The following is a 15,885-nucleotide window of genomic DNA, read 5'->3' as shown; positions in this document are numbered from 1 at the left end:
GCTGGTGGTGGGGTCTTCCATCTATGTTAATGGGCGTTGTCTGATCAGGGTGGTGGTTGGTGAAGGTTGGAGTGGACGTGGCAATTCTTAAAATAAGACAACAGTGAAGTTCGCGACATCGATTGACTCTTCCTTTCACGGAAGATTTCTCTGTAGCATGCAATGCTGTTTGACAGCATTCTACCCACAGGAGAACAACTTTTATGATTGGAGTCAACCCTCTTAAACTCTGCCGCTGCTTTCACAACTAAGTTTATGTAATATTCTAAATCCTTTGTTGTCATTACAACAATGTTCGCAGCATCTTCACCAGGATTAGATTCCATCTTGAGAAACCACTCTTTGCTCGTCCTCATCCCTTTAAATTTGATCATGAGATTGCAGCAATTCAGTCACATCTTCAAGTTCCACTTGTAATTCTAGTTCTTATTTCCATTACATCTGTAGTTACTTCCCTCACTGAAGTCTTGAACCTCTTAAAGTAATCCATGAGGGTTGAAATCAACTTCTGATCTCCTGGTAATGTTGATATTTTGAACTCCTCCCATGAATCATGAATGTACTTAATAACATCTAGAATGGTGAATCCTTTCCAGAAGGTTTTCAATTTATTTTGCCCAGATCCACCAGAGGAATAACTTTCTATGAAAGTGATAGCCTTATGAAATGTATTTTTTAAGTAATAAGACTTGAAAGCTTAAATGACTCCTTGGTTCAGGGGCTGCAGAATGGATGCTGTGTTAGCAGACATGAAAACATTAATGTCCTCGTACATCTCCATCGGAGCTCTTGGGTGACTAGGTACATTCTCAATGAGCAGCAATATTTTGAAAGGAATCTTTTTTCTGAGCAATAGGTCTCAACAGTGAGTTTAAAATTCAGTAAACCATGGTGTGAACAGCTGTGCTGTCATTGGGCTTTGTTATTTTATTTGTAGAGCATAGGCAGAGTAGATTAGCATAATTCTTAAGGACCCTAGGATTTTTCAGAATGGTAAGTGAGTGCTGGCTTTGACTTCAAGTCACCAGCTGCAATAGCCCCTAGCAAGAGAGTCAGCCTGTCCTTTGAAGCTTTGAAGCCAGGTATTGACTTCTCTTTAGCTATGGAAATCCTGGGTGGCATCTTCTAATAAAAGGCCATTTTGTCTACATTGAAAATCTGCTGTTTAGTGTCGCCACCTTCATCAGTGACCTCAGCTAGATCTTCTGGATAACTTGCTGCAGCTTCTCCATCAGCACTTGCTGCTTCACCTTGCACTTTTAGGTTATGGAGATGGCTTCTTTCTTTAAACCTCATAAACCAACTTCTGCTACCTTTAAACTTTTTTCCTGCAGCTTCCTCAACTCTCTCAGCCTTCATAAGATTGAAGAGAGTCAGGGCCTTGTTCTGGATTAGGCTTTGGCTTAAGGGAATGTTGTAGTTGGTTTGATCTTCTATCCAGACCACTAGATCTTTCTCCATCAGCAATAAGGCTGTTTTGCTTGCTTATCATTTGTGTGTTCACTGGAGGAACATGTAAATTTCCTTCAGGATCTCTGCCTTCACAACTTGGCTTTTGGCCTATCTCAGCTTTTGACTTGCTTTCCTCACCAAACTTAATCATTTCTAGCTTTGATTTAAAGTGAGAGATGTGTGACTCTTCCTTTCACTTGAACACTTAGAGGCCATTGTAGGGTTATTAATTGGCCTAATTTCCACAATGCTGTGTCTCAGGGAATAGGGAGGCCAAGAAGAGGGAGAGAGACGGGAAATGGCCGGTTGGTGGAGCAGTCAGAACACTCAAAACAGTTATCAGTTAGGTTCACTGTCTTTTATGGAAGCCATTTGTAGCACCCGGAAACAATTACAATAGTAACGTCAAAGATCACTGATCACTATAACAGAAATAATAATAATGGAAAAGTTTGAAATATTGCAAGAATTACCAAAATGTGACACAGAGCATGGAAGTGAGTATATGCTGTTGGAAAAATGGCACTGACAGAGCTGTGGATGCAGCGTTGTCACAAACCTTCAATTTGCACAAAACGCAATATCTGCAAAACGCAATAAAACGAGGTATGCCTGTACATAGCAAGCTCACATTCCAATTGTGAAAGAAGTAATCCCCATGCCTATAGCACCATTATGGCATGTTATGAAATAGCACAAGACTTAGGTTATCAAAAACCTTCTCATTCTTTAGAGGCCTAATAAAATGCCAACACCTCTGAGAAGTCTTCCTGGTTTCTTTCACCCAGAGACTAGTTCTTTCTTCAATATTACCATAACATTCTGCTTGTACCTCTATTTAGAACTGATTAAATTCTGCCTCTTTGATTGGGTAAATTCTGTCCCCATTCATTCATGCATAAAGTCTTGGAGTTCCTACTATGTGCTAGATATGTCTCAAGTACTTGGGAGAGACGAGTAAGGAAGACACAGACCCTGTCCCCTGACCCTGCTGACAGCTGAAAGCTGTGCAGTTCAGTCCCGTACATTGGCCACTGGCTCCGTGTGGCCATTTACATTTCCATTTATGTTAATTAACATGAAATAAAATTGAATAAAATGTAAAATTCAGTTTCTCAGTTGTGCTAGTCATATTTCAAGTGCTCAATAACCACACATGGCCAGTGGCTCCTGATTTGGACAGTGCAGATTTCTATCACTGCAGAAATTTTTATAGGACAGCACTGATCTGTCCTATAGTGAGAAAGAGATGAGATAATCTAATTTAAGCCAATAATTCACTACAGTTATGATACTTACTACAAAGGAAAAATATAGAGCATTGTAAAAATATATAACTGGCAATCTTAGCTTAAGGAAAAATACCTGAAGGAATGCATGTTTAAATTGAGATTGGAAGGATGATGAAAAGTTAGCCCAGAGAAGGCAGGATACCAAAGGAAGAGTAGCTCCGAGCCTATGATGTAAGTAAGCTCAGGGAGGATGCCTTGGCATTGTTGAAGACCTAGCACCTAGCATATGGCCCAGGACAAACCAGGGGCTTAGTGAATCTCTACCTGTTGGATACATTAAACTGAAGAAGTGGAGGGCCCTGGTTTAACTTTGACCACCAAAGTGTTAAAGGTGGGAGGAAAGAACAATGCTCACATGATGTATATCTGTTGAATGGAACTACAATGGCTCACGTTGGGTTTATTGAATATTTTTCCTTAGATATTCATACATTGGAATGTAAAAGAATGCAATTTCACAGACTAAAAGGCCAGGATATATAGTTTGTACACAAAGTCCTGATGCTAACATGGATGATACCGCCAACATTGCATTGCCAAAGAGTGTCATGCTGATTCTAAGTCTAGGCATTGGTAGTGATGAGGAGATACTCACCATACAGTCATGCATAATCTTGTTCCAGTCTTCACCTGTGACAATTCGAAACAGTACGGTAATAGCTTTGCCAGCTGAAGAAAAGTTTGCATGCCTAATTTAAGAAAAAAATAACAGAATGTGAATAGAATGTTTTGTCATGAAGTAGTATGGTTTGTCACCACCCAAACAGGTGGATGTTATAGCCAATTTGCTTATAAAGTTACTTTTTCCAAAAGTTAGACCTTTTGTTTGTTTGTCATTTATACTTGACCCAAGTACAGCTGTCTGAATAACCCAAGTCTAGCCTGGTCACCAATTTACTGCCATGCGTCTTGAAGGATTGAGTAAGCAAGCTCTGGCAACTAAGTGATTCCTTCTTTCACAAATAAATAATTTTTACAACAAGACACATTTGTAAATACTTTATTCTATTAGCATTTTTTAAAAAAATATTATGAGATGCTTCCATAGAATTTAAGATAATCTTTGAAAAATGCTTTTCATGTAATACAACCATTTTGAGGCCTCTAACTTCCTCGTATTTTGTTGGAAAACAAAACAAAACAAAAAACACAACCCAAAGCCATTTCAAAATAGTTTTATCTAAAAGTAATATATCATTTTTTTGGCAATATGTAGATAGAAAAAGTGCTGGAATTAGGAGTGTTATTACTGAGTGTTGGTGGAATTATGGATTCTTTTAGTTTTCTGTGATTTCTGAATTTTCTAAGGTTTCTAAAATAAAAGTGAATAAATGCCTTTTTCAATGGGAAAAGTGTCATTTAAAATGTGGCTATTTTATTTTCATTTCCAACTGATTGCTTCCCTTCCCCCTTTCCCCGGTTTTTAATAGACAAAAAACATTTAAGGGATTACTTATGATTTCATTAACTGAAAACATTTGTTTGATAAATGAATAGAAAGATAAACATACACCAACCTATTAATGTTCTCTCCATATTTCACAGTACCGAATAAAACAACTCCAGCAAAAGCATAACACAGCAGCAAGAGGAACATGCCTACTATGATGAAGAAGCTTTTGTACATGCTGACCACGACTGTCAGGAGAAGCATCTTCAGTGTTACCTGGAGACCAGGGGTGGGGGGGGGCAGAGAAGGAGAGAGAGGAGAGAAAATTCATGAAGACCTGAGTAGTAACTAATATTTAAGCAGATTGGCTCAAGAATGATCAAGTATATCATTTGAAAGTTGCCTTCTGTTAGGTATTAAATCTGAATATTATCAAAAACTATCAGGCATTGAGAAATTTATTCATTCTTCAAACTGTTCTGTCTCTTCAGGCAAATTAATAAAAGTAGCATCCTGAACTTTTTAGCCTTCCTTTTTTTTTTTTAGAGACAAGGTCTCACTCTTGCTCAGGCTGGTCTCGAACTCCTGAGCTCAAGCAATCCTCCCGCCTCGGCCTCCCAGAGTGCTAGGATTACAGGTGTGAGCCACCATGCCCGGCCCAGCCTGCCATCTCTTGTTCACCTGCTCCCCAAAGCTCTGTGAGAAGGGCTATATGTTGTTGAACTATAACAAGTAAAGTCAGGTTTCTTCCACAGACTTTCACAAAAACAAACCTAGATAATGGTATGATACTAAATAAGCATCAAATAATAAATATTTTGATTATGTGGATATATGGACTATATATGTGAAATAATGTTAGTAATAAAAAAGGAAACGGTATTTTTAAAAATGAAAAATATATGTGGGATGTATACATAAACATTAACAAAGAATATAAAGAAATCTGAAATCATAATGAAAGTTCATTAAAGATTATTTTTCTTTGCAGTAAAGTTACTTAACTTTATGAAAAACAAAAACAATAATAGTAAAGATGCATTAAGAAAGACCATTGGTTTTGCTTTCATGGCTATATTATCTTTAATTCATGATTGAGTGTACTTAGCAATGGAAAGAATAAATTAAACACCATAACTGGCAGGAAACATATTAAAAGATAACTAGCCTACTGATTCATTTTAATATTTAATATTTGTTAATCTTGACTTATGATGTCTAGTAATTTGTTGACTACAGTCTGGAACATCAAGAAGTAAAACTGTAGTCAATTAGTCACTGTTCTTTCTTCAGTGCATATGTAACCTTTGAGAGGATTCTTCACAAGATACTTACATGCTTTCCACAGATAGAGAAAAACCTAAACACAATCACACAAGCGCCCATCATGTAGGTATATGCGTTCTGAAATTTAAACAGAAGACAGCCTCTCATAATTTGCACAAAAGATTTTGTTACAGTTCCATTTTTCATTTTAAGTCTTCTGTGAAGTCTACTGAATAATTAGTTTAATAAAATGTGAAAATTCATATAAGGATTTTATCTTAAAAAGGTGCTGAAAAGGTCATTGCAAAAACTCATGAATAAATATTAGATATCAAATTTAATCGCAAATGAAACTTCGGGTTCTCTTTTGCTCAGCCAAATTCTGTGTGTTGAAATTTATTTTTACATAAAATAGTGACCAGCTTTTCTGAGGACAGGGTATGACAAATACAGGATAAAAATGCAACATGAGAATGTCAAGTGGGATAGGAGAGAGAGGAATCCCAGCAAAAAGGAAGGGCCGATGTTGGAAAAGGTGGCCAGAAGTCAGATTCCTTCTCTCTGAAGGTCTCCAGAGACCTCTGAAGACCACATGTTCCTTAGTCTAAGCTGATTTCAGCGAAGTTCTCCCTGCTCAGGAACACATCCAGCTCTTTCTTCAAGTGTGTGATTAGCAGGAAGAGATGACTGTACTTTACGAATAAGAAAGCTTCATTTGAGAAACAAAGATCCCACCAGCTCTAACTGCAATAACAACCTTGACATTCAGCTGATGCCAAAGCGTGATTATTCTCGAGGAGGTTTGCCTAGCCAAGTGACAACAGTCACAGATGGGCCCCCAGGAAGGGGGTCCAGTGAGATGCTTGGCAAGGTCCAAATAAATGAATGCATGCACATCGCATATTTGGATGGGGAACAAGGACTGCACCTTCCTTCCACTGCAAAATATGGTGGAGAATGAACATCCTCCCAAGACCAGAGAGGTTCTCGGAGAAGCACAAAAGCAGTTAGGCAGAGTAGGCAAGCTGGTCTTTTTGGTTTAAGATTTCCTCTCTAGGATTAGGAAGCCTACTTGACTCTTTGGTTTGGACTGAGTAGCTTTTGGCTGTAATTTATCTGGAGAAATAAAAATCATGAGTTTTGCTGCCTCTTCTTTCCACATTAGCTCAAGACGTACTGTAGATACCTTTTCTCTTTACGTTCTGGAAGTAATGACAACCAACAGCTTCTAGGATGATGACCTGGACCACAAGGTCCTGGGAGGTCTGACACCTTACCTATCTAAATCTTGTACTACGTTACTCTCACTCCTTCTTCCAGCTCCTGCACCCTTCCCTCATAGGGACAGCTGCCTGAAATGTTCTCCCCTCATCCCACAGATGGAACCCAACCATCACTCCCTCCAGGGTGCCCTCCTGGACCTCTCTGATGAAGCCATCTCTCACTATGATGTACACGTTGTCCCAGGAACGTGGGCTCTCCTTCACGGCCTTCACCATAGCCATGGTTCTCATATCTACCAAGTTTTCCAGGTTGTAAGGTTCACAAGAGCAGTGATTGCCTTTGTTTTGCTCATTACATTCTTCTCAGTTCCTACAGAGTGTACATCTTTAGTGTATCTCTATAGTGCTCAAAACCATTCATTGCTTAGAAAATGCCTCAGCGTGGCTGAGAGCTCACCTAGGCTTCGCACAGTCCTGGATGCTGAAGGCAATCACTGGTTTAAGAAGGACAGAAATTTCATGCTAAAGCAAGCCCTTTCTGACGTGCACGTGGGTTCTGTGTGCTATGGACCTTCCTGGCATGCTTCTAACATTAAGGGGATGGGAGAATGAATAGAAGAGAATAGGAGAAAATGGATAATATCACTTTGGGCTCAGATAAAAGAAGACAAAAAAGAAGGTAATTATGATAATGTCTTATGGGCTTGTATAATCTTGACAGTTTGAGAAAGCATCAAATGCATGATCACACTTGATATTCATAGTGCCCATATGGAACAGGTGGATTACGAAGCAGTTCAGGGGGCAGTTCAGGGCAGGGTACAAAGGCTCACTGAAGACAAATCGCTTGGTCAAGGCTAGACAATGGTGGAGTCTAGGCAAGGCCCCAGAATCTCGAGGCTAGGTGTGGCCCTCCAGATCCCCACGTGTGGCCCCCTGACTGAATCCAAACTTCACAGAACAAATCCCTCTATTGAAAAGATTTGTTCTCTAAAATTTGGATTCAGTCAAAAGGCCACACTCAAGGATCCAGAAAGCCACACGTGGCCCAAGGCTGTGGGTTCCCTGCTCCTGCCTCAGATCCTCCAGAGCTGTGCTGCCCCATACTGCACACCCACTAGCCATGTGTGGTTATCGAGGACTTGAAGTGTGGCCAGTGTACATGAAGAAAGATACGCTGCAAATGCAAACCACACACTCAATGACTTCACACAAACGTAACTTATCTCAGTCATTTTTTATATTGCTTACACATTGAAATGGTAATATTTTGGATGTGGTAGGTTAGAAAATATATTATTAAGATAATGTTATCTCTTTCTTTTTTTTTTAAATGTGGCTCCTAGAAAATTTTATGAATAATAAATGACATCTGTGGCTACATTTTATTTCCATTGGATCATGTGGCTCTAGATTACAGTGAAGCACACCAACAGCTATAGATTTGAGCTAGACCCCAGACTGAACGGAGGGTGAGGATATTTTAGGCAAAATAGTGAGAACAGGTACAGACATGGGGAATTGTGTGCTTTAGAGAAATGGAAGCTGAACGTCTAGTAGAAAATAAACCAGCAGAAGTGCCTGAGAATTATATCATGAAATGCTGATTATAATGAAGTGGAGGGACGCTGTACTTCAGCTCAGAAAACAGGGTTTGAGTCTTCTGATACTACCTTGTTGTGTGAATGGAAACAGGTCCCTCAGTCTCTGTTTCAGTTTTCCTCTCTCTCTCTCTCTCTCTCTCTCTCTCTCTCTCTCTCTCTCTCTCTCGTTTTCTCATTTGGCAAAATGAGGGGTTAAGCCAGAAGATATTTAAGCTCCTTCTCTCGCTGGCTTGCCACTCTAGGGCTTTGAGGGGCCAGGTGTTGCTGTGTGCAGAGTGTGGGGCTGGGCACACGCAGATGCAAGCACGTCTGAGCGCCTGTCACAATCCAAGCTGGGCTTTAGCGAGGTTACTCTAACATCTGAGAGCAGGCTGCCATGGAGAGTTACGGCACTGGAAACAGGACCGAGCTGAACTGAACTGAACTGAAATTATCAATGGAAATAAAGTTTACTCCTGCACTCACCAAGAGAGCGAAATGAAGCACCACCCACACAACGCCAAGGGACGTGACCAGGAGATCATACCGATTTCTTCTGCTTTGCCAGAAGCCAGCAGGCGACATTGCTATGATCTTCATTGTAACCTGGGGAAAATTAATGAAGAAAACAAACAGAGTGAGTCAGTGTTCAGCACATATTTAAATGTCTTAACTTGAGGTGTATTACGTGTATGTATACATTTTCGAATGAAGAAAGTTCTAAATTATTTTATGCTGATGCATTATCTTTTAAATTAAAAAAGAGACAAATCCTTTAGTGCCTTTTGAAGTTTCCTTTTAGACCACATGCCTATATTATCTATCTAAAGAGTCATTTTAAACAATGTACTAACCAAAAACAAGAGTTTATTACCAAGATACACAATTTTATTTTTAAAGCTAAGTCAGTTACAAATCTGTATTCTTCACATTCTCTTCTCCTTGTTTTATGACTCTGATAGTAGAATGTTTTTCTTCCTCAAGTAGAAGACCATAGATTTTGGAAAACATCAACCAGTATAGGGCAAAATGAGAATCTGCTTGTATTTCAAACAAGATTGCCCTGGAAAGTGATATTATAGGAACCACATATTAAAATAATCTTGGCTGGGCCAACTCGTTTTGCCAACACGTTGCAATTTGAGTCCCTGAATTACAGTGGCTTGTGCCGTTCCCTGTAAATATTCGAACTCACATAACTAGACAGGCCAACGTTCAGACACAACAATTGACAGCAGCATTTCTGCAATGAGAAAAATCTGGAGGACAAAGTCTTTGTTCAAGTTAAGCAGAACAGCCTAAGAAGGAAATATCCTAAGAGCGGGCTATGCGTTCCCCCCTCCCCAACAAAAAGGCTTCAAAGGCAATGGCACACAGATCTCAAAGTAAGTGGCATCAAAAAGGGACACTGATTTACTTTAAAACTGTGCCCAGCTCCCCCTAGGGCCAGCTGACTCCTCATTACTGTACCTCGAGAACAAAGATGAAGGTGAACACAACCGACATTGTTGCCAAAGGTACTGTCACTGGGTCCTCGACGTCCCACTGCAACAGAAACGGCACACGGGTCTGCCCACGGCCATCGGACACATCATCAGACTTTCCCCCTTCTTCTGCCCACTTTGCCCTGACTGTGAGTCTTAATTTTTTATACTCAAGAACAAAGACTATGAATGGATATGGCAGCTTGGGATATTCTTGGATGTACCAAGGAACACAAAGTTCATTCCCAGAGTCTTGGGGTGAAACAAAGTACCTTGACAGAGAGCAACACCGACTGGGCCAGGACGAGTAATGCAATTGTCCTCTTAAAGAAAGGGTGCTGGGTTATGTCGTACATCTTAGCTCTAAAGCCATCATTGTCTGGAGAAGAAAGGTTTAGGCAAAGGCGTTTTAGACATAGGTCACGTTTACTTTTTTGTCTTTCATTTTCTTTAATGCTCATCTTAAAACCCATTACATTCCTCTCCCCCTACAGTTCCATCTATTGTGAGATGTTTTGCCGGAACGGCTGGCTCTGAATATTTAAAACAATGGTGCATGACGCCGCTCGTATTGGAAGGGGAAGCGCATCATTCAATTTCTGTCAGTGTAATACATTTCAGTCATATTTTAAAAAGGCAGGCACAAATATATTTTATTGAAAAATTCATTTTTTCATTAAGGCTTAGTCTGAGAGCACTGACGCACGGTCTTTGGCTGGTGGATTTTAATAGCCTTATGGAAAGATCTGTAGTTTGGAGCCTGTTTGTATATTAACTTATGCACAACCTCCCAGTGGCCTGGCGATTATTATTTTAATTTAAATCTGAGACTCCCGGGGGATCATGCACACTAGTGCCCAACATGAATAAAATCAGAGCATCTTGGGCACCCGGGCGAGGCGGGAGATGAAGAGGCTGTGCGATCTTCAGTCGGCTCTTCAGGTCTTCCCATCTTCTCTGATCAACGGTCAGCAAAGCCGTCCCCTTAACAGACAAAAGAAAGCAGGGAAAGGGCTTTTGTCGTATGCTCACACCAAGAACATCGCAGACAAACAGCACTGATGTGGGGGTTTGCAATAAGGATGCTCTTCCCACCGTGGTGGTGAGAGAAATATGGTCAGAATGTTCAGTTGGTCTTGGGAGGAGTTCCCCAAATGATGGCCATGTGTTTCAGAGAGAATTCAGCAGCCTTCAATTTATAGCTTTGAAGATGTGTAATATTCAGGTTTGGGAAGATTGAAAGAGGGTTTTATACAACATTACATTTTCAAAAGGGGATACTAATAGTGGTTAGTTTCCTTTCATTTCATAGCAGCAAAATTACAGCTTGTCAATGCTGCTGCATCCAGTTGAGAGTATTTTTCTTTTTTTAAGAAAAAAATTCTGATATGTGCAATCACAAAACTATTTTTTTAAGAGGTATGAAGTCATAGAATTTGCCTTTTTAAGAAATTAGTGCTATGATAACATGCTAAATGGGATCACATATTTTGTATAATAGAGTACTTAATTAAAATGCACACAATTAATATATTGTAGTGCATTGCACTGCATTGTATTTTATTATAAAGAAGTATAATTTAAGAAACTAGAAAACAACTCCACCCCCACTTCCATTCTCCCTTTGCTTCCCCAGAGCTAACCCTGTCCTTCAGCGGTGTGTCCTCCTTACTATGTTTTCAGACTTTTGTGCTTATTTGTACATAAATACATAAGAATTTATTTGTTTTGAACTTTTAAAATTTACATAAGTGGTATCCAATATGTGTTTATTTATGCACTTTGTCTTTGACTTCATCAAACAGTATGTTTTCCATACAAACTAGATTACTAGATCTAATTTGTTCATTTTAATGGCTCACATAGTAGTCCACTGTGCAAATACATCAGAAATTTATTCCTTTTAGGATTATAGCCTATAAACAATGCTGTAATAAACATACATGTACTGTTTCATGGTAAACACCTATGAGAGTTTCTCCTTTGTAAATCTCTAGAAGAACTGGTTGCTATCCAAAGAGTAATAACCCAAAAAATTTTGCATCAGCAATATATGTGTTCCCATTTCCTGACACTCTTGTCACTACTTGACATTATCAGACATTTTAATTTGATCACTTTGATAGGTGTGAAATGTACTTAACATAGTTTTAATATTAATGAGATGAAATGTTTTGTATGTGTATAAATAGTGATTCCTATATCTTCCTATGTGAATTGCCTATTCCTATTCTTTGCTCATTTTTGTATTTTAAAATTTACTTTTTAATGTTTGGTAGAATTCTTTATATGTTCTGAATACTGAGTTTTTGTCAGTTATGTAGGTTGAAAATATTTTCTCTTGGTCTTGACTTGTATTTTTATTTTGCCTATAGTGCCTTTTGTCTTTCAGAAATTTTTAATTTTAATGTAATCTAATTTATAAATTATTTTTCTTTATAGATTTTACTTTGTGGCTCCTGTTATGAGATTCACAACTACTCTAGGATCAAAAAATAAATGCTTACTAGAGGCAGGGAAGGGTAGAAGGGAGAAGGGAGAGGTTGATTAATGGATACAAAAGAACGGCTAGATAGGAGGAAGAAGTTCTAGTGTTCTACAGCACTATAGGGTGACTATAATTAATGACAATTAATTGCATATTTTCAAATAGCTAGAAGAGAGGATTTTGATTTTCCCAAGACAAAGAAATGATAAACTTTTGAGGCGATGGATATGCTAATTACCCTGATTTGATTATTACATATCGTATATGGGTGTTGATAATCACACTGTTCCCAATACATATGTGTAATAACTATGTGTCAATTAAAAATAAATAATGAAAGTAAAAAATATTATTTTCTGCCTATGTGAAATTCAAATAAAAATGCTTACATGGTTTATAAATGGTTTAAATTTTGCTTTTCATATCTAGGTCTTTATTTCATCCAGAATTCACTTTTGAGTATGCTGTGAGGTAGAGATCTCAGTTTAGTGTCTTACATGGAGACAACCAAAGCTCCCAACATCACTCATTGTTGGTCTCCCCCTCCTTCACTGATTTGCTGTGCTACTTCTGTGTTACGTACCTGGGTCCCTCCTGGGCCTTTCTGTTTTTTCCTGTAAGGCTAATTTTCTATCCCTGTACCAACACTGACCCTGTTTTAATTACTATAGCTTGTTTACTAACCTTTTCTACATTTTTGTTCTTGCTCAATCTTAACTGGAGGTTTATTGATTTAATTTTTTTAAAGAACCAGCTGTTGTTCTTGAACCTTATATATAGAAACTATGCAAGTTTCCTCATGTTTTTGTCATTAATTTCTGTCCTGATCTGTTACTTTCTTCCTCCTATTTTCTTTGATTCTACTTTGTTGTTCTTGTTATAATTTATTGATTTTGCCAGTTATTTGATATATTAATATTTAACCTCTGATTTTTTTCTCTAATATATACACTTAAAGTGATAAATTCTCTCTAATTACTGATTCATCTATACCTTTTGAGTTTTTATATATGATATTTTAAAAGTATTTATCTGTAATTGTTTTGTGATTTCTATTATGATTTCTTCTTTAGCTCATAAATTATTTAGAATGTTATCTTAATATTTCCAAATTATGTGGGGGTTTTTTGATATCTTCTTTATTATGGTTAGAGAACATATTCTGTAAATTATGAACTCTGGTAATTATTGTTTTATGTCCTTCTAGAGTATACATTTTGTACTTGAAGACAATGAATAATCTCAAATTGTTGGGCTCAGAGTTCTTTTTATGTTTATTAGATCAGAGGTGTTTATTATATGAAATCTCATTTTTTTCTTATCTGATTTATTAGTTTCTTAGAGAAATATGTTAATATGTTTTACTATGATTTTGGATTTGCAAGCTTCTTTTTATAACTTGGTTAATTTTTGCTTTGTATATTTTGAGATTCAGAAGTTTATCTTTCTGTTGATTAGTTTCTTTTGTCATCATTTAATTACAGTATTCACTCCTAATAATGATGTTTGTTTAAAATTATTTTATTCTGATATTACTATTGTTAAGTCACTTTTCTCACTAATTGCTAACTGGCAATTTCACTAATTTCTCACTTATTTCTAACTAACAAATACTTGTTTTCTAGGCACCATAGACATCAATACTATTCGTTTGTTATACAAAACAAGATATTTTGAAAAGTTGAACTGGGAAGGATCCAAGAAAAATAATAATAATAAGCATGGAGGTATCATTAGATAATATATAAAAACCTCTGAAAGTTTATTATTGTCAAATTAAGTTCATTAATCAAACACATAGTCTAATGGTGGGGAAATCAGAAAAAAAAAACCTTATTTACTGGTATAGGTTTGGGACTTTTTAAAGAGGCTTCCATTTTCTAAGGAGCACATATTTTTGCATAATCCTGAATTGTGAAAACTTTGCCCCCAAGGCTTATTTCTCATCCCTCTGTTGCCTCTGTATTTGGAAAGCTATTTATATTCCCTTAGATATGACTATTAAGATGTGTGTTCCATGAGGGTGAAAATTTTTGTTTACAAAGATATGGAAACAACCCAAGTGCCCATCAATACACGAGTGGATTAATAAAACGTGGTATATGTATACCATGGAGTACTACTCAACCATAAAAAGCAATGGTGAACTAGCACCTCTTGTATTTTCCTGGATAGAGCTGGAATCCATTCTACTAAGTGAAGTATCCCAAGAATGGAAAAATAAGCACCACATGTAGTCACCATCAAATTGGTTTCACTGATCAACACCTAAGTGCACATACAGGAATAACATTTATTGGGCGTCGGGCAGATGGGAGGGGAAGGAGGGGATGGGTATGTACATACATAGTGAGAGTGATGCGCACCATCTGGGGGATGGACACACTTGAAGCTCTGACTAGGTGGGGGGCAAGGGCAATATACATAACCTAAACATTTGTACCCCCATAATATGCTGAAATAAAAATAAATAAATAAATTAAATTTTTGTGTTTAGTGTTTAGTTCAGTTAGGTCCTCAGTGCCAAGATGAGTGTCTGAACCTAGTAAGTGCTCAAATTAATCTGCTGAAATATTGAATAATAAATGAATAAATGCTGTTATATAGCAGCTCATGTGCTATCCTCTAAAAAACTTGCAGAAAAATAAAAACTTTACTAGAAGGTTTACATAATTTAGAAACTTGTCTCCAATGAACCAATCAAGTTTGTCATGTGTGGTATTATAATATCTTGTAATTTTCCCCTCTCTCTAAGTGTCCATTTGAGCTGACATAACACGCCCCCCAAACAGGCCTGGTCACTTCTTCCTTCCTTCAGAACATAAATACAGTGTTGGAAGTAGACTTCCCTGGTTACTCCACTTACCTCAGTCATTCCTCTAAGTTCAAGAGTTGCAATTAATTATAGATTTGTTGCCAGTTATTGAACATTTTATGTTGTTCATTTATGTTGCTGAATTGTGAGCTGCCACAGGCCCTAATTCTCCTGAACTCAGGGGCCTGCACAGAGGGCCTTGTATGGTGTTCTGAGTGAGCAGTGCCTAAACTCGCCTGTTAATTGACTGATCGGCTTCTGCTCATGTTCTGGAATTCCCAGTGTCTGCTCTCTTGCATGGCTCAAAGGCATCTACAAAGATCCTTCTCCCTCTTTCTGCTTGGTAATAAACTGAACGCTGTAGGACCAAAGAAACTCATTTGTGAATGTGTTAAGGAATAACACAGGAGGCTGGGCGACGTGATCACTACCGTTCTTTCTAACTCTGAGATTCCAGGATTCTGTGGGTCCCAGCAGTGTTGGGGCCCAAAGCAGGGATTTTTAAATTGTACCCTTTGAAAGCCTGAACGAAATGACACACTCATTAGACACACATCAAAGGTGGCAACTGACTGAGTAACTGGTACCACACACATTGAGCCCAGGGACCATGAATGATACAGTCCCACGTGCAGCGACACAAACCAAAGAGCTCTGATGTGAGGCATGGGAATCGGTCCCAGCCATGAATAACATCGAACAGCACGGCGCTTTTCGGGCAGATCTAGCTTTAACTCAATGCAGAATGACGGCTGACGTTTTTGTGCTCTTGCATTGGAAGAATCACAGAGCCTGCTGTAATAATAGGCACCGATTCTAAATTCTGGCCCCATTTTTTATTCCTTATAAGCCCTAGACAAGTCATTGCTTTTCCTTCAACTGTGCATTTCAG

At 38.1% G+C, this 15,885-nt stretch overlaps 1 protein-coding gene across 2 annotated transcripts in view; it reads right to left on the bottom strand.

The window, feature by feature from the left end:
• Window positions 1-15,885, bottom strand: part of NALCN (sodium leak channel, non-selective) — a 320,738-nt gene that overhangs the window by 14,249 nt on the left and 290,604 nt on the right. For both annotated transcript variants that reach the window (XM_045567531.1, XM_045567532.1), the window contains 7 exons: window positions 10,581-10,674; window positions 9,963-10,069; window positions 9,677-9,751; window positions 8,693-8,812; window positions 5,470-5,538; window positions 4,262-4,410; window positions 3,340-3,433 (listed from right to left, as the gene is read on the bottom strand). In XM_045567531.1, coding sequence (XP_045423487.1) covers window positions 3,340-3,433; window positions 4,262-4,410; window positions 5,470-5,538; window positions 8,693-8,812; window positions 9,677-9,751; window positions 9,963-10,069; window positions 10,581-10,674 — 708 coding nt within the window. The remainder of the gene's footprint in view (window positions 1-3,339; window positions 3,434-4,261; window positions 4,411-5,469; window positions 5,539-8,692; window positions 8,813-9,676; window positions 9,752-9,962; window positions 10,070-10,580; window positions 10,675-15,885) is intronic.

Source organism: Lemur catta, chromosome 13 (assembly GCF_020740605.2).
Source record: "Lemur catta isolate mLemCat1 chromosome 13, mLemCat1.pri, whole genome shotgun sequence".
Taxonomy (NCBI): domain Eukaryota; kingdom Metazoa; phylum Chordata; class Mammalia; order Primates; family Lemuridae; genus Lemur; species Lemur catta.
Note: the sequence above shows the minus strand (reverse complement) of the source record. Positions and strands in the feature narration are given on the sequence as shown.